At 67.5% G+C, this 17395-nt stretch overlaps 3 protein-coding genes across 6 annotated transcripts; 2 read left to right on the top strand and 1 right to left on the bottom strand.

Annotated features, from left to right (window-relative positions):
- Positions 1 to 354: 354 nt before the first annotated feature.
- CCDC71 (coiled-coil domain containing 71) lies at positions 355 to 8799 on the bottom strand. Of its 2 annotated transcripts, none has more exons than XM_080606949.1 (2): positions 8692 to 8799; positions 355 to 6583 (listed from the first exon to the last, which is right to left on the bottom strand). In XM_080606949.1, the coding sequence occupies exon 2, from the start codon at positions 6520 to 6522 to the stop codon at positions 5341 to 5343; it is 1182 nt and encodes a 393-aa protein (XP_080463075.1). In that variant the 5' UTR covers positions 6523 to 6583; positions 8692 to 8799; the 3' UTR covers positions 355 to 5340. The 2 variants fall into 2 exon arrangements, with proteins under 2 accessions (XP_080463075.1, XP_080463076.1); XM_080606950.1 differs by lacking the exon at positions 8692 to 8799 and adding an exon at positions 6685 to 8639.
- Positions 8800 to 8994: 195 nt separating this feature from the next.
- LOC308200720 (uncharacterized protein) lies at positions 8995 to 13197 on the top strand. Its single transcript, XM_080606959.1, has 5 exons — positions 8995 to 9265; positions 9873 to 10258; positions 10632 to 10792; positions 10975 to 11107; positions 12447 to 13197. Exons 1-5 carry the CDS (start codon positions 9109 to 9111, stop codon positions 12651 to 12653), a joined length of 1044 nt encoding a protein of 347 aa, XP_080463085.1. The 5' UTR covers positions 8995 to 9108; the 3' UTR covers positions 12654 to 13197.
- Positions 13198 to 13226: 29 nt separating this feature from the next.
- On the top strand, positions 13227 to 17265 carry KLHDC8B (kelch domain containing 8B). Of its 3 annotated transcripts, none has more exons than XM_080606957.1 (6): positions 13227 to 13313; positions 14179 to 14667; positions 15112 to 15276; positions 15464 to 15688; positions 15763 to 15864; positions 16605 to 17265. In XM_080606957.1, the coding sequence occupies exons 2-6, from the start codon at positions 14292 to 14294 to the stop codon at positions 16799 to 16801; spliced, it is 1065 nt and encodes a 354-aa protein (XP_080463083.1). In that variant the 5' UTR covers positions 13227 to 13313; positions 14179 to 14291; the 3' UTR covers positions 16802 to 17265. The 3 variants fall into 3 exon arrangements, with proteins under 3 accessions (XP_080463083.1, XP_080463082.1, XP_080463084.1); XM_080606956.1 differs by lacking the exon at positions 13227 to 13313 and adding an exon at positions 13603 to 13672; XM_080606958.1 differs by lacking the exon at positions 13227 to 13313 and adding an exon at positions 13603 to 13672 and having other exon boundaries at positions 14179 to 14604.
- Positions 17266 to 17395: the final 130 nt, after the last annotated feature.

Genomic DNA, 17395 nt, shown 5'->3' on the forward strand with positions numbered 1-17395 from the left:
GAACAACGGCGTTGTGCTGAATCAGCCAGAACGGATCCAGGGGGAAGCTGCAGGGTGGGCAGGCAGGCAGCGGCTGGCGGGGTGCCGGCGGCACGGCCCCGAGCCGGGAACTGACCCGGAATGAGGGCTGGTGCCAGTTTGTACCAGCTTGGCTCCGGTGGTACTGCTCCGGAGTGTCTCTCGTCCCGAGCCAGGCATTCCTTCGGGGAGTCTGGGGGACCCCAAACCTCACGGGGTGGGAATCGGTGGGAAGGGAGAGCAGGGGCAGCGCGCTGCTGGGGCACAGCGGGGAGGCCACCCCACAGCGTCCCCACGGGGCTCGGAGCAGCACCAAAGAAAAGCCGGACGCGCTGGGCGGTTCTGAGCACCATTTTACTGAAGGGCTGGACACCTACGAGGACTTCATAACAAAAAGTTCACTTCATTTAAGAGAAAAGACAGGCTGCTTTTTGTCCCGTTCCCTCCTAAGAGTGGAAGAACACTGATGCTGTCTTTTCGCTCAACAATGCCATTCCAAAATATACAACGCTGAGCGCGGAGCAGCCCAGCCTCATGTTAAACATTAAATATACCTTCGGAAACATTCTACACAAACAAATGAAACAGTAAAAAGTTCACTTGGGAACAAGACGGATGGTCAGTTGTTGCGGATTCACCATACAAAAGTTTGGAGCGGGCGGCAGCAGCCTGGGCACGGCGGGTGGCTGCTGCCCCGTGGCACCCGGGGCTCCCCGGTGCTGGGCACCACCAGCGGCCGAGCTGGCGGCGCCGGCCCCGGCCGGAGCGGAGCAGGGCGCTGCGGCGTGGAGGCGGTTCTCTGAGAGGTGACGGCTGCTGGAGAGGAGCCCGTGCCGACCTGGAGCCCCGCGTCCCGCAGCCCCGCTGCCGTGCCTCTGCACCAAGGAGTGAGGCTCCCCGGGAACGCTGCAGCTTTGTCCCGTCGCGGGCCTCGGGGTTTTTGGCAGACCCCAGCGCCATGCTCTGCAGGCTGTGCCCGGGGAGGAGGGGAGGTATTTCAGGGGGTTGCTTTGCAGCACCCGCTCTTTTGTAACAGCACCGCGTGCCTGGCCGGGGCTGTGGGAATCACAGGACTCTCACAGGGGCTGCCTGTAGCGACAGGAACCAAAAGGGCTAATTAAGACAACAAGGAGAGAGTCCCGGAGGATAATAAGGCCTTTAAGGGACTCCCCCAGGGGCAAGGCCTAATCATCCCTGCAGGGGAAGTCATTTCGGATGCTCACGCAGGGAAGCGCTGCCCTCCCTGCGAGGGCTTCCAGAGGGCACCAGCCTGCAGCCGCGGGGGCGCCCGGGGAGCGGGGCCAGCTCCTGGGCGCTGGGGGCGAGGAGAGCAGAGGAGCTGCCTTCGGCAGGGCAGCCCAGGCTCTCCGGAGCCCGCAGCTCCCGTGCCCGGCACACCGCTGCAGGACGGGCAGGGACAGAGCTCAGGAGCCAGCCACGAAGAGAAGAGAAGCTGTCGCTTCCCCGCAGACACACCAAACCGCCCGAGCAGCCCGTGCCCCACTCAGCCACCCGCCCCGCACGGCACGAACGGGGACCCGCCCGGCTGGGCCGCGTGGCGCCGCTCCCCGGCGCTATTCTGCCCCTGACTTCCCTGCGGCGCCCTTCGCTGGACCCTGCGCGAGGAAAACCCAGGTGACCGGCAGGCTACAAAAGAGGAGTAACAAAATAATCCCTTATTTTGCGGAAAAGTGCTTAAGAAATTCTGTACGGGATCACTACTGCAGCTGGCTCTCGGGGGGAACGCCAGCGGTTCGGAAGCAGCAGCGCCACGCTCCGTGGTGCGCAGGGAAGAGGCCAAGGAGAAACGTCTCCAGCTGAAAGCAGCGGCAGACGGTGAAACGTGATCACAGTGCACATGAGCTTTAGAACATTTCTACCAGCGGACAGCGGGATTTCAGCCTGGTGTCTGATGTCAGCTCCCCGCTGGACAAGCTGCTCTCCCCGCGGACCTCGCTGACGGACATCTGGGGCACGCAGGAAGCTGACGGCCCTTGTCTGGTGGAGGCGAAGCAGAAACTCTTGCTTCTTGGCAGCTGAACAAAAGAAGAAACGACTTCCACAAACCCAGTCTGAAGAGCAGCCCTTTGACCGCCGCCTGACTCATTGCTAGAAGTGACAGTGGCAGGAATCCACGTGGTACGAGCGTGCTGCAGCCTCCCCGGCTCTCGGCTGTCACGGTGCCCCGAGCAGCGCAGGTGAGGCACTTGGATGAATTCGAAGTGACTAACGCAGCAACAGGTCTGAACAACCCGCGCGCGGCGCGCTCGGCAGGCACCAGGCCACTCCAGGCAGCACATTTTCCACGCGCCACGCCGTTACCGCTGCTGCAGGTCCCCGCAAGGCAAACGATCCGACTTGCCACAGAGTAATTACGGGCGGAAGGGACCTCTGGGGATCTCTGCTGAGGCCAGGTCTTAGGCAAGCCCTGCTCGGTACCCACCTGGCCTTCCCGTGCACGGCATGGCCCCCCTGCGGCCTCCTGTCTGCGCCCCGCCACGAGACGAAGGGCGGCAGAGCCAGCAGCAGGCAGAGCTGCTGGCACTGGCACCGGAGCCACAAAGCCCCTCTGCGAGCACCAGGCTGCAATCGCTCCAGCCAAGCTCCAAACTCATCTGCGACGGGCAAGGGGAGGCATCCGGATGGCAGAGAACCAGCAAAGCAGACACGAGCCCGAGCTCCGGCGCTGCCTGGTGAGCTCAGGGCGCGGCGCTCCGCGTTACTGACGTGCAGGAACACCAACTGCCACCGCGTTGACCGCTGCTGGTCCCCCGGCGCAGCCCTGGACACTTCCACCGCTTGCCTCTCCCTGCAGAGCAGCGCCCACGGAGCTCAGGGCGGCGTGACAGCGGCGCGCCCCGCGCGATGGGTTACGCAGCACGAGCCGAGTCCTCGCCTGGCAAAGCCTCAAACTGCAAAACACGAGGGGTGACAGCAGAGCGGGGGGGCAGGGAGCGGCGCAGCGGGGCCGAGAAGCACGAGGAAGGCGAGGGGTGCACCCGGACAAGTTGGCTTCGGGTTCAGGCTTCCCGCTCGGGCTGCGTTCGGCCCTGCCGGTGAGCAGCTACTCGTCCCGGAGGAGCCCGGGCGCCCCGCGGGGACGTCCCGTGGTGCACAGAGAGGCCCCGGGACAGCTCCGGGTGCCCTTATATGGGGCCGGGAGCGGGGAGCCACGAGAGCAGCGGTACCGCAGGGCCCTCCTCGGGACACGGCCACAAAGAGAAACTCCGGCGTGAGCTGAGCGCTGGCATTTGAGAGCGTGGGAATGAGAAAGGCCTGACGGGGTGGGAACAAAAGGGACAAAGCGATTTTTGGCCAGCGAACAGGGATGGAGGGTCCCTGCTCATCCAGCACCACGTCAGGGAAGGGAACTCTCTGCCAAGGCAGTTTAAGACACGGGAGCAGAAGAAAATATTCCCTCCGGCTCCGCAGCCAACCAGCGGCATTCACAGGTCAGTCTCGAACACTGCGAGTTGCGATCCCTGACAGCAGCTCGGAGCCGAGCGCGTGATTCAGAGCCCACCATCGCCTCCCAGGGCGAGCCTCCCCCAGCACCGCGCTCCTGGGCCGTGCCCCGGGACACCCAGCTCCTCCGCCCTCTCGCTCCCTCGCCAAACTCCTCTCCCTGCCTCGGCCTCGCTCCCCGAGCTGGGGATCAGGCACCGACCCCTTCTGTTAGGCGCTGAAATCCGGACGGGCGCTGGAGAAGAGCCGAGGCGCGCGGAGCTGCGGCTTCCCAGAGCTCATCCCTTCGGCCGACGCGCACAGGTTACGAGGTCAGACAACCGGCATTTTGAGCTGGTGAGGGAACGAGTGGATTGCCGGCCTGCTGCTGCTGCGGAGCCCTGAGCGCCGCGGTGTGCGGGGCCAGGCCCCCTCCCCGAGCCGCCGGGCTCCGCAGGGGCCACGCAGGTCCCCGCGGGATGCCCCAGCTCCACCCGAGCTCGCACGCCCGACCTCCTCCAGCGTGTGGTCCATGTTCTCGCCCCAGCGCAGGCAGAACCCCTCAGCAGCAGTTTGGGGGTGCCTCCTGGGGACGGGCAGAGCCTTCGCCGAGCCGTCCCACCTGCCCCACGCCTCCCCGCAGCGCCCCAGGGGTCGGCAGAGCCGCTCTCCAGCCCCGTGCAGCCGTTCTCCCTTCTATTGCTTCGCCCACACAGACCGACACAAAGAAACTCTCCACGCCTAAGTGCTGGTAACTGAAGCGCTCCTCTCAACGCCTCTGCTCTGATTCGGGCCCAAATATCCCCCTGGGATACTGGTGGGGCACGTCCCGTACATTCAGGCACTGCGGGTGTCTCCTCTACCGGCACCTGGAACCCGCTCCCGACGCGTCCGAGCAGTTACACCACGGGCAGGGCTTTTTAAGCAGCTCTGCTCAACAGCCCCAGCCCTGAGGCTGCTGCAGGCACAGTTCACGTTCTACGTTCGCGCCGGGGGCACCAGAGGGCGGAACAACACCGGGTTCTGCGGCCGAATCGCTCTTTGGAGGGAGACCCCCGAGGTGATTCCGGAGCTTCTGCTACCGAGGAACGGAGGAGGCACCTGGAAACGCCCTGCAGACCCGCAGGCAGCAGCCCGGGGACGCTCCCCCACTTTTGAACGCAGAGGTAACACCGAAAGTAAGATTACAACTATACTCGACTGTCAGCTGGTATTTCTGCGAGCTGCTTGGCATTTCCAGAGACAAACAAGTGGCTACGATTCTGCCTGCTGCTGAGCCGTCCGAGCGCGCCCAGAAGAGGCTGTCACAACACTGACTCACAACGAAATCCTGGCACCTTCAACAAAAGACTGGCTGATGGGAAAGGGGAACAAAAGCTATCGGACCCGACCCCGCAGGGAGGGAGGAAGCGCATCGTCCCACAGCTCCCGGGCTGTGCGCACACGTACGGGTATACAGATATAGAGATAATAAAGTTATAAAATTTGATCAAAATAAAACCAGTAAATGTACAGCTTGAAAAAAGAGCGTTATCACAGTGCATCCATGTCGTGAGAAAGTCATGTGTTCTGCCCCTGCGCGAGAGCACGGCCTGCCACGTCCAGAAGAGAGCCCAGAGGACAAAAAAAAAGCGACCTGCTCGGCTCGCCGCCGGCCAGAGGCAGCGTCCCGTGTTCCCAAACAGGGTTTTGTGCTGGTGCAGTCAGTTCTGCGTAGCAGGACAGCCAGGAGCAGCCCGAGCAGGCTGCTCCGTCCGCAGGTTAGTCGGCGTATCCTCACCGGACACCAGAGCCCCAGAGTCGCTCTCAACCTTCGCCCCGCTCCGGTGTCAGGCTCGTGTGTAATTACTTACAAAAAAAGTGACAAAGTGAAGCAAATCAGGGGACGCTGTGAGAGCGGGACAAGGGCTGAATTCGGATCACGGGGGACAGGTTGACTCGAAGAATCTTCTGTGCTCTCCTCCTCACTTCGTCGTCGGAAGAAGAGTTGCCCACCTTGATGGCCCGGAATTTCAGCAGGTTCAAAGTGCTCTGAGCCCGTCGAGACTTACTTTGGACAGGAACGGCGTTCGACCTCTTCCTCTGCGGTGCTTCTCTCGCCTCTGCAGCTCTTTTCCTCTTCTGCCCGACAGTCTCCTGGTAAGTGCTGCCACCCTTCCACTCCGTTTTCCGCACCAGAGCTTCCTTAGCTCTGATTTTCAAGGCCTTGGACGGCGGTGCCGCGGCGCAGCCCTGGGATGAGCTGCCCGTGATTCTCCCGTTCAGGACCCCCGAGGCTTTGCAGGCATTGCTCTCCTGCAGCACTCCACCCTTTGGTCCCTTCAGAAGATTTAAAGTGAGGGTGGCAGAATCGGGGGCTTTCTTTACCAAACGCTTGTACCTCTTACCTTTCGGTATTTTAGCGGCCTTGCCCGACGGGAACTGCCTCGGCGGGCCGGAAGCCTTGAGGAGTTTAAGGTCCGAGGGCGAGATCCCAAGAGGCCCTCGCGTGAGCTTGGATTCCAGCCGGGAGGCGGGGGTTTTCAGCGGCACCAGCGCTTCCAGCACCACGGAGAGCCTCACCGCCGGGTACACGTCGGGATACATGCCGGCAGGAAAGCCCACGGCCGAGGCCTTAGACGTGCCGGATCTCCTCTGCTTCAAGGAGCTCAGCAGCAGGTTCGTGGAATCCCCTTTGGAGACCGGCGGGGCGGAGACTTTGGGAGGGTTCAGGGGAAGGCGGGTGGGCGAAGCGGGCACCTTGGCCACGGTGCTTCTAGCCGGAGTCCTCGGGGGATCGGCGGCGCAGCCGCGTGGCGCGCTCTCCTTCGTCTGGCTGGGAGTGTCCGCAGTGCACGAGCTGTAGCCGTACACATCCTTGCTCCTCAGGATCGTGGGCTGGTAGCCCTCCTCCTTGAGGCCCTGGATGAAGGCCACCAGCTGGGTCTCCGTGTCGGAGAGGTCCTTGGACATGGGGTTGAAGACTCGGAGGGCTTCCTCCAGCACTTTGTGTCCCGCAGAGGAAATTCTCGACCAGGAATGGACAGCTTTTTCTTCCGCATTGTTCACTGCAATATTCATGGCATTAGGCAATCGGGCGCTTCAGAAAGGTCCAAATTACTGGAAAAATAACCCTCGACACCTCAAAAGGAGAGAGAAGAGAGTTAGCTTACAGCAGCTGAAAGCATCTCACATTTATAAGCGGGGACCCGAAAGCATTAAGCCTAGGCTTTGGCTACTCACAACCATCAGGCTGGAGTCTGTGCTTAACTCAAGCCGGCGGCAGCAGCAGGAAAACTCTGCCACTGAATTCTCCCCGCAGTAAAACTAAAACATCCCTCGCAGAAATATCCTCAATCCCAAGCAAAGATTTCAGGCAATCCCAGCTAGCCCATCCCAAGGTGCAGGGTTCCAGCGGCTAGCTCAGTGAGATCCCGTTTCCAGCTGGAGTGATACTGCCCGGCCTCTGGTGCCCAGATCTCGTTCTGCCCTCCCTAAATCCTTTCTCCGTGCACGTACTGAGACCATGACCGAGCCACTGACGAACTGAGAAGCCTGGGCACCTCAGCACTATCAGTGTCAGATTCAATTTTCCAGCTCTCTAACTGATTCTGCTCAAAAATTGATCGTGAGTCCCTGCCAAACGTGCAGCATCCTTCCGAGGGGCCGACAGCAGCGCTGGAGCTATTTAAGCCGTGCTTCGTTGATGCCGAATGCCGCGGCAGGGCAACGCCACCCCTTGCTTCTCCCGTGCCTGAGCACCGGCTCACAGCTCGCCGTCACAGCACGCCGCTGCCAATCCGAGGGCGCTCGCTGCCAGGCGAGTAGGAGGGGGGAAGTTCAAGTGGGGTGGGCATGGAGGAAACAGACGTCGCCGGGGCTGCGTGAACGACGGCCCGAGGGACAGCGCCTGGCTCGGGCTCCGCGGCACGAAGCAGCTGGGGCAAAGCGCTAGGTGCTCACAGAAGGCAGGGCAGCAGAGCAGGGTTCTGCGGTGCTGGGGCTGAGGTTACGAATCTTTACCTTCATGGGTACCTCTCAAAGGGCACGGAGGGCTCAGTGAGCAGTCCCTGCCAGTGGCACGCTGACGGTGTGGGAGGCACGAGCGGAGAGGGCAATGTGCAGGGGAGAAAGCTGCGGTGGAGCAATGAGCACCTGAGCAGGGCGAGGAACTGCTGGCACCCCACGTTCGTCCCAGAGCACCAGCTGGGGAGCGCCCGTCACGGAGCAGAGCCCCGCGCGGCCGTGGGCTGCACAGAGAGGGAAACTGCGCTAACCCACAGCTTCATACCAGCCGAAAGGAGAGGCAGGAGGGGAAGCACAGGTCAGCGGGGGGGGTGAGAGCCTCCACATGACAGACTAATCTCAGTCAAGTGTCCTGCAGACGTCACAGCAGGAGAGGGATTTGGGGGAGGATAACGCGGCTGCTTTGCAACACTCAGGGGAGCTCCCGCGGGCAGGGGAGGCAGGAGGGAGGCACTCCGACAGAGCCGGGCTGCTGTCAGCAGCTGGCGAGGGCTGCCACCTCCGCAACGCCCAGGCGGCAGCAGGCACCGCGGGGCCGGGGAGGACACCACGTTTAATCCCAGTCCGTCGGAGGGGGCGAAGCCAGCGGGGAAGCCCGACTGACGCCGCAAAACTCGTGGTCTTCTGCCGGGACCTTCAGGCTGCGCCGAGCCCAGGAGCAGCCAGGACAGCCCGGCGGCTGCTTTGGTGGCAGAGAGGCGGCCGCTGCCACACGGCATCCAGCCGGCCCCGCGGCCTCGCTTCGTGCGGTGCCAAGGAGGAGGCAAACGCCGGGAGACTCTGCCCGCCCGGCGGCACGCCTGCTCGCCTGACGCCCTGCCCGGGGACACGGAGAAACTGCCGCAGACGCTGCTGCGGCCGCTCACCCAGCGGTGCCGGCAGGAGGCAGCCCCGCGGGGCTGCGGGCAGGGCCGCCGCCGGCGGAGGGAGGCGCCCCGGGAGCTCGGCGGGGCCGCCCGAGGAGGGCTCGCGGGGGCGGGCAGGGGGCGGGCAGCGCCTGCAGGGCCCGGCGTGGGGGGGGGGGGATGCCCCGGGCCCGGCTCGGCCGCTCCGCCGGGCCCCGGAGGGGCGGGGAACGGAGCGGGGCGGGGCCCGCACAGCCTTGGCTCCGCCTCGACAGCGCCCGGGGAAGGCTCGACCCGCCGCGGCGGGCCGGGCCGGGCCGGCTCGGCGGCGCCCCCGCCCGGGGAGCGCGGGGCCCGGCCCCCGCCGGCCCCAACCTACCGGCCGCCGCCAGAGCCGCGCCCGCCGCTGCGCCGCCGCCGCCGCCGCTCCAACATGGCCGCCCGCGGAGCGCCGGAAGCACCGCCCCCTTCCGCTTCCGCCTTCCCCTCGAGGCCACGCCCCTCCCGCCGCCGGTGGTCGGGGTTAGGCCACGCCCACCCCGCCCGGTAGGTGGAGTTAGGCCACGCCCACCCGGCCGCCGGTGCGGGGAGGGAGGGGCTCGGCCCCGCCCCCGCCCCGCCCGGGCCACGCCCCCCGCCCAGCGCGTGCCCGGTTGCCGTGGCAACGGCGGGCCCCGGTGCCGGTGCCGGTCCCGGCAGGGGGCGCCCCGGAAGCGGGGCCGGGCGGAAGCGGCGCCGTCTCCAGGTACGCGGCCCCGCGGCGCCGGTTCCGGTTCCGGTGCCGGTAGCGGGGGCGATGAGCGGGCGGGCGGGGCGGCGGCAGCGGCGGCTGGTGCTGCACGTGGACCTCAACAACACCGTGCTGGCGGCGGACGCCGTGTCCGGGCAGGGCCCGCGGGCGGCGCTCAACAGCTTCCTGTGCACCGCCACGTGGGGCCGCGCCGGGGCTGACGGTGAGCGGCGGGACACCGGGGGGAACGGGGGAACCGGGGGGCTGGGGGGGCTGGGGGGGCTGGGGAGACCGGGGCGCTGGGGTACGGGGAGACCCGGGGGACAGGGGGGTGGGAGAACCGGGAGACCCGGGTGCTGGGGAACCGGGAAACCGGGGGGCTGGGGAACAGGGGGACAGGGGGATGGGAGACCCGGGAGCTGGGGAACCGGGGAACTGGGGGGCCGTGGGGCCAGGGGAACCAGGGGGTCGGGAGGCTGGGGGCTGGGGAATTGGTGTACCGGCAGGCTGAGGGACTGGGGGAACTGGGGAGACTGGGGGCTGGGGGACCGGGGACTGGGGAGCTGGGGGTAGGAGGACCGGGCAGACCGGGGGTCCGGGGGAACCATGGGGCTGGGGGGCCAGGGGAACCGTGGGGGTTGGGAGGCTGGGGATTGGGAAACTGGGGTACTGGGAGGATGGGGGACTGGGGAGACTGGGAGCCCAGGGACCGGGGACTGGAGAACCAAGGGACTGGACAGACCGGGGGAACCGGGGCCCTGGGGCACCGGGGTGCTTGGGGACGAGGCCCGTGAGGGGCTGCGGTGGCTGAGCGCCCTCGTCCCCCGCAGGCGAGTGGCAGTGGGTGAGCGACCGCCCCTCGCTGCGAGCCCCCTGCCCCGACGCCGTCAGCTACTACTGCTGCTACGGCCGCGACCCGGCCTTCACCGAGGCGGGCCCGGGGCAGCGCTTCGGCGGCCTCCACGCGCGGTACCTGCGGCTGCTGGCCTGGCCGGGGGAGCCCCACGAGGAGCTGTCGCTGCGGGACGAGCGGGGCGAGTGCTACCACCTCCTGCTGCCCTCCTTCTTCCGCCTGCTGGACGCGCTGCACCGCGACGGCCGGGCCTTCGCCGTCGTCTTCAGGACCTTCGGCACCGACCTGCCCCGCGCGCTGCGGGCGCTGCGCTCCGCCCTGGATGGGCAGCACCCGCAGTTCCCTGCCCTGCGGGACCTGGCGGTGAGCGCGTCCCGCGGGGAGGGTCCGGTGGGACTGGGGGGGTTCTTTCCCCCAGAGAGGGGTCTCTGCGTCGCGGATGGTGGCTGCCCGCTGATACGAGCACTAGTGACGAGCTTCGGAAGCCCCCCGGTTGTTCCTCGGCGAGCTGGGAGCGAACAGGGACGGGTGCAAGGGGAGGGAGCGTCGAGATGGTCGCTCGCGTCCATTCCCCAGGGGGGAGGAAGGGCTCCAGGCTGTGCGCGCTGCACGCCTCCTCTCTTCCCCAGCGCTGCCTTCCCACGCTGTCATCGGGTGTCTCCACCCTGCTGCTCGTTGTCCGTGGCGGCGCGGCGGCAGCCTGTTTGCTTTGGCAACATCTCAGCTCTCGCCGCAGCTCTCCGTGGACCTCACTCCCGGCCAGATACGCTGCAGCAAGCGAGAGGTGGTGCTGAGGAGGGGAGCGGAGCGGCTCGCCACCCGCGAGGATGGGAGGGAGCTCTACGACTACTTCAGCTCTTTGGAGGGAGTCGGAGGCTTCCAGGACCACTTTGACTGGTGAGACGCGGGGCGTTAAGGAAGTGGATCGGGCGTTTTCCCCTCCCCTGTGATTCTCCTGGCCTGAGATAGCTCCTAGGTTTGAGGGCCTCTTGTCCCATTTCCCTGGCGCTAGGTCAGTGCCAACTTGCCTGCCTTCACCTGCCTCCCCTGACGGCTCGCCGCCCCGCTTGCTGTTTCAGGTGGGCCAGCAATCAGTTCTCCTCGCAGGGCGGGAAGCCCCTGTGGATCGACCCCCACGATCCCAGCGTTCACCACATCTTCATCGACGACAACATCCGCCTGGACGACACGGACACCATTGTCCGTCCCCAGGTAGGCGGCTGAACGCCCCCCCGGTGCTACCTGCCCGGCCCGGGGCGTCCCTGCTTAGGGCAGACACGTTTTGGTCCCTTCGTACGAGAGCGCAAAGCAGGGACCAAGGCTTCGCCCTGCTGTTGCTGCCCCCCAGGAGCCTGGGGCTGCCGGGGGGGGGGGAGGCTGGAAGTGGCCGAGCGCAGCACAGCAGGCGTGTGCTGCCTGTGCCGCTGCCAGGCTCCTCCGCTGCGCTCCGCCGGGGTTGAGTCATCCCCGCTCCCCGCTGAAGCGGCTGCCAGCCGCGCTGCACGGCCGCAGCCTGTCCTGGCACCGCGTTTAAAGGGCACTGCTTGCGGTGGGGCACGCATGAAAGAGGGAACGCTTAGGCAGACGGGAAGGTACTCGGCAGCTGGGCAAACTGTCGCTGCCTGCGCGAGAGCTGCAGCTCCACGGGTGAGTCTGAACCCCGGCCCGTTTCCGTCCGGGAGGAGGCAGCACAGGAGGAAGCCTGCAGCAGCTGGGAAACGGTCTGCAGGGCACCCGGGGCACGGAGAAGGATGGCACGCTCGTCGGATATTCATTTCCATAACAGCATTTCCAATTACTGGATTTGTGGCTGGTGACAGGAGCTGTCACTGCCCAGAGCAGAGCTGTTGGAGGCTTTAGCCTGTGCCTGGGCTGGTTCAGGTGAATTAATGCAGAAGGCTCCGCTGAGAGGTCCCTGCCTGCAGCAGCTGCTGCCCTGCTTGTCCGCAGCAGCCAGAGAGCGGCTCACACAGCTCCAAGCGCTGCGTTTCAGCCTCAGCCTGCCTCCCTGATCAAGGAGCGTTGCCTTTCACCCTCTGTAGCCGGCACGGCTGGGTCAATTGGGCTGCTCGTCTCCTCTCGGGGCAGCAGGGAAGATAACCTCAGGGCTCCTCTGGCACCAGACCAGCCAGGTGGGATCAAGTTATCTCGTTAGCACACAGCTTGTTCTGGCAACGGGCTGTGGCAGCTACGGCAGAGCCGTTGGCAGAGGTTTTCCTGGGGTTGGCCGCATCGCAGTGCCGTTTTCTTCCGCTTGCCTGGTGCGGCCTTTTCCTCGGGGGAGTCCAAGCCACATGCGATGAGCTGGTCCCAAGCCAAAAGAGCCATCTGGGAGGGAGGGGACATCCGGAGAAACCTCAGCTTCTACCTCTAGAGTGTAAACGGGACCCCTGCCCTCTGCCACCAGCTTGCTTTGCGGGAGATAGCGTTAGCTGAAAGCCGAGGAGGGAGGCAGGATCCCCACCTGTGTGCGCTGCTCCCGGGCGCTGTGCTGGTGCCAGGCACAGCCCTCGGAGGACGCGGGTGCTTCTGCGCGCTGCTCTCCCCGCAGGTGTTCTCGGAGCGAGGCGGCAGCAGCCCCAGGTGCGCGCCCACCTCGGAGCTGTACGACGTCTGCCTGGTGCAGACCGACCTCCTGGAGGCCATCGCTGACGAGGACTATTTCCTCCGCTGCGTGAGGAGGTGTGAGGAGAACTATGACCGCTACCTGGCCCGCGTGGAGAGCAGCTCCCCGAGCCAGCAGTGCGATGGACAGTGATGCCTCCGCGCTGGCGGGCCCAGGGGCTCAGGACGGGGATGTGCCCCTGCTTCCTTCCTGCTGCACACAAAGTCCCGGGCTGGGCTTTGCTTTGAGCCGTCCCCTCTCCTCTCCGACGTGTGATGTGTCTGCTCCATCCCGCCGGGAACCCCCGGGCCCAAACACAAGTGTCCTGGGAGCTTGTGTGAGGGCAACCCTGGAGGAAACTGGTGTCCTTTCCTCGCAGCGGGGTGGGAGCTGTCTGCCCGGCTGGAGCCCCTCTGCTGGCGGTACTGCCCCTTGTGCCTGCTCCTGGGGCTCTCGGAGTCCTTCTGCTCGTGGGGCAGGGCCCTGCTGCTGCCCCGCACGCAGCCACGCTGCTGTTCATCTCCGCTCCCACTCCTGCGTCCTGCAGGGGCAGCTGGTGCGGCGCCGGTGCCCCGGGGAAGCGCGGCGTTACCTGCGGCGCGCCCGGCTGCCGCCCGCACCACGCTGTTCTCCCTGGCAGCGCTGGGGACTGACTCCCTGCCGCTTCCACCTGATTTTAAAGCAAATCTTCCCACCCGGTTCCCGCTGTGCGTTCCCTTCCTGCCCTCGCCTCTGGCTGCGCGACCAGGGGACGCACCTTTCCCTCCGCGTTCGCTCCCGGAGCTCAGCAAAGTGGGGAGGAATTTCCAGGCGGTGAGGGCGCAGTGGGCTCCCCCCCCTGCCTGCCTCCGGTCCTGGTCGCCCCCCCCGTGCCCCCCAAACTTGGATCCCCTGGGGGCGAGCCCCGGTGCGGCGGCGGCGGCGGGCAGGGGGGCTCCGGCCCCTTCCCTCCGGTGCCTCCCTGGCGCACGGTGAACCGGGCAGGGCGCTGCGAGCCCGGTGGCACCGGGGAGGGCAGGACGGCGGGAGCGGGGCCCGGGGGCAGGTACCGGGAAGGGGCGGGGGGGGGGGGGGGAACGGGAGCGGGCGGACGCGGCGCCGCCCCCACCGGCAGCGGGCGGACCCGGGGCGGGCGGCGGCGCGGAGCTGCGAGCGGCGGAACGGGCGGCGAGGTGAGCGCGGCCGCGGTGCCTGCCCCGCTCCCGGGCTGCGGCGGCGGGACGGGCCCGGGGGCGGCGGGACAGCTCCGGGGGTGCGCACCGGGAGCCCCGGGAGGAGGCCGGGGCGGGGAGCGGGAGCCCCGGGGTGCGGGAGCCCCTGGGGACGCGAACCGTGCGCGCCGGGAACCCCGGGGTGCGGGAGCAGCGGGGGGTGCGGGCTGTGCACCGGGAGCCCCCGGGGTGCGGGGGGGTGCGCTGGGAGCCCAAGGGAGAGGGAGACCTGGGGGGGCTGGGGCCGTGCACCGGGAGCCCCCGGGGGAACAGGACCGTGCACCGGGAACCTCGGGGAGTGGGAGGGCAGGCGGGTACGGGCTGGTCACCGGGAGTCCCCGGGGTTGGGAACCCCGTGGGGTGCGTGCCGGGCACCGGGAGCCCAGCAGCGGGGAGCCATGCCGCTCCCGGGGCTCCTGGAGGGGTCTGTCGGTGCCCGGTGCTGACCCCTCTGCTCTCCCCCGCAGGAGCCCGGTGGGATCCGGGCCAGCGCCAAGCCGAGCCCCGCCGGCACCGTGGGCCGGATGGGTGGCACGGCGGGGCCCGGGCCCGGGGACCCCCCGGGCGGCTGAGCCGTCCCATGGCGGCGGCGGGCGCGGGCGCCTTCGCGTGGGTCGCCTTCCCCGCCATGCCCACGCGGCGCGTGTACTGCAGTGCGGCGCACCGCGACGGGCAGCTCTTCGTGCTGGGCGGCTGCGGGGGCAACGGGCGCGCGCTGGGCGCCGCCGAGGTGCTCGACCTCCCGGCCCAGCGCTGGACCACGCTCCCGCCGCTGCCCACGCCGCGGGCCGGTGCCGCCGCCCTCGCCGCGGGCAAGCAGATCCTGGTGGTGGGCGGCGTGGACGCCTCGCAGAGCCCCCTCGCCTCCGTCGAGGTCTACCACGTGGATGAGGGCAAGTGGGAGAAGAAGGCGGCGCTGGCCCAGCCTTCCATGGGCATCGCGGCCGTGCAGAGAGGTGGGCGACGGGGACGGGTGCTCAGCCGCCGGGCTCTGTCCAAACTTCACCTCCGAGCCTCGGCACAGCCTGCGGATGAGGGTCCCGTAGAGGATGCGCATGTTGGCTCCCGGGCTGGGGACGTGGTGGCATCACCCTGGGGCAGGGGGCCAGTGGGGCCGTGGTGGGCACGGGCAGGGGTGCCGGCGGCGGCGGGAGAGGGATTTGGCAGCATGGCTGTGTTGCCATGGTGTCTCCAGGGAGATGGTGCTGCCGAGGATAATTAGAGCCGATGGCCTGGTGCCGGGCTCTGCGCTGGGCGGCTGGGGCGGGCGAGGGGTCCGAGCGGGGTCAGGGCACTGCCGGCATCAGGCCTCGCCGTGCCCGCTGTCCCCAGCCACGCCGCAGCGGTGACCGGCCACAGGGCCGGGAGCCCTCCCCGCCTCACCCCTGCTGGTTTCGCAGACGGTGCCGTCTACGCGCTGGGGGGAATGGGAGCAGACACCTCTCCGCAGGCGCTGGTCCGCGTCTATGAGCCGGCGAAGGACCACTGGCAGCCCCTGCCCTCCATGCCCACCCCCTGCTACGGGGCATCCGCCTTCCTGCAGGGCAACAAGATCTTCCTCCTGGGTAGGTGGGCGAGCCGAGCGCCCCTCAGGGCTGCCCCAGTGGACGGGGGGGGGATTTCCCCCACAGCCCCCGGCACACCCCAAGCTCACTCCATGCAGACCGTGCCCCGGCACTGCAGCAGGGCATTGCTGGTGGTGCCGGCTGCCCCTCGGGGTGCCGGCAGCCTCAGCATCTCGTCCGTGCGCAGGGGGCCGGCAGGGCAAGCTGCCCGTCACCTCCTTCGAGGCCTTCGACCTGGAGACGAGGAGCTGGACGCGCTACCCCAGCGTGCCCAGCCGCCGCGCTTTCGCCGCCTGCGCCGCGGCCGACGGCGTCTTCTTCAGCCTCGGGGGGCTGCAGCAGCCGGGGCCCCACAACTTCTACTCCCGACCCCACTTCGTCAACACCGTGGAGATGTTCGACCCCGTGCAGGGTGAGCCCCGGCGTCCCGGATGGGGCCTGCAGCGCGGGGTCTGGGGGGCGATGCTGACGGCCTCTGCCCTGCAGGTGCCTGGAGCAAGCCCAGCCGCGCCATCCGCATGAGGGAGAAGAGAGCCGACTTCGTGGCCGGCTGCCTGGGAGGACGAGTGGTGGCCATGGGCGGCCTCGGTAACACCTGGGGGAGCCGTGTGGCCGCGTTCCCTTCCCTGTCCTCTGCGGCACGTTGCTGACCGGTGCAGCAGCGGTGGGGAGACGGGCTCTCGGTGCAGGAACGCCTCTCATCTTTCACCCCCTGCACAGCGCCGGGGCTGCACAAAACCACAGCAGTGTTGCTGCATGCTCAGCAGCCACACAGCCCTAATTCTGTCCCCCACGTCCCTCCTGTGCCCCCCAAGCGTGGGCGAAACTGGCAGACCCTACTGCCCTTCCCAGGGGCTGCTGGTGCTCCCCACAGGGCTGCTTTTGCCCCACGACTGCGTTTCCCCGGCGCTGTGCGCCGCATGCTGGCTCAGCCCGGCTGCGCAGGGCTGCAGCGCCGCATCCCTCTCCCGAGAGAGCTGGGGAAAGGTCAGTGCTGCCATTCAGCGGCGGGGACGCTGCAGGGAGGGCTGCCCGGGGCAGCCGCAGCACCCAGCCACACGGCCAGGGCTCGGGGCACGCCGAGCTGGCGGCAGGGCAGGAGGAGGGAAAGCGAGCGGTGGGGTGCTGGCAGCCATCACCCTGGGAATGCTGCTAATCCCGCTGTGCCCCCGTGTAATTACTGCTGGGACTGCAGATCCCCTGCCGCCAAGGGCTCAGGGACCAGCCACAATTAGTGGGATTCAGCTGGGGCATTAAAAGCCTTTGAACAGGGTACGGCAGAGCCTGGGGTGCGCATAGAGGGGCTGAGGCCGTGCCGTCTCTTGCAGGGAACCAGTCGTGCCCCCTGGACTCGGTGGAGGGGTTCAGCCTCTCGCGGAAGAGGTGGGAGCCGCTGCCCCCCATGCCCACCGGCCGCTGCTCCTGCTCCAGCTGCTCGGCTCCCGGCCTGCTCTTCGTCATCGGCGGGGTTGCGCAGGGCCCCAGCGGCGCCGTGGAGGCCCTGTGCCTGCGGGAGGTGCCCTGAGAGAGACCCCACAGCCTGGGGAGCAGCCCCGGCGGAGCACCAAGTGCCTGAAGACGGGGACAGGGTGTGCGTGCGCCCGTGCAGGGGTGGCCCAGCTCTGGGGAGCCACTGTCCCGCGACGCCGGGTGCCGCAGCGGCCACGGTTTATTCGCAATGCATCCGAAATCCCTCTGGGCTCCCGCACCGCCGGGTGCTGCCGGTGCCCCACGGCAGAAGAGCCCAGGGACAAATCCTGCTGTCCCGGTGCCTGGGGAGGGCCGAGGCCACCGGTGCGGGGAGCCGCGGAGGCAGGGCTGTCGCCGCCGTGCCGCCCCGTTCGGCCCCGTGTCCGTGCCGTGTGTGTAGCAGTGAGTGCTGTGTCGTCGTAGACCCAGTCAATGTCTCATGTAGCGCAGAGGTGCCCTGTAGCTCAGTGCCTAGGAGGTGACGTAGCACCTCGAATAAATGAAACACGTGCGGTTTTACCCTGCTGCAGTCGTGTTGTCCTGCTGTGGGCGGGGATGTGCTGCAGCCCATTGGGAAAACCCAAGGGGGAGCCCAGCAAGCTCTTCCCCAACGGGGCTCTGCACCACGGGGCAAAGAGGCTTCAGGGGG

This window comes from Anser brachyrhynchus, assembly GCF_964034855.1.
Source record: "Anser brachyrhynchus genome assembly, chromosome: 10".
NCBI classification, from domain to species: domain Eukaryota; kingdom Metazoa; phylum Chordata; class Aves; order Anseriformes; family Anatidae; genus Anser; species Anser brachyrhynchus.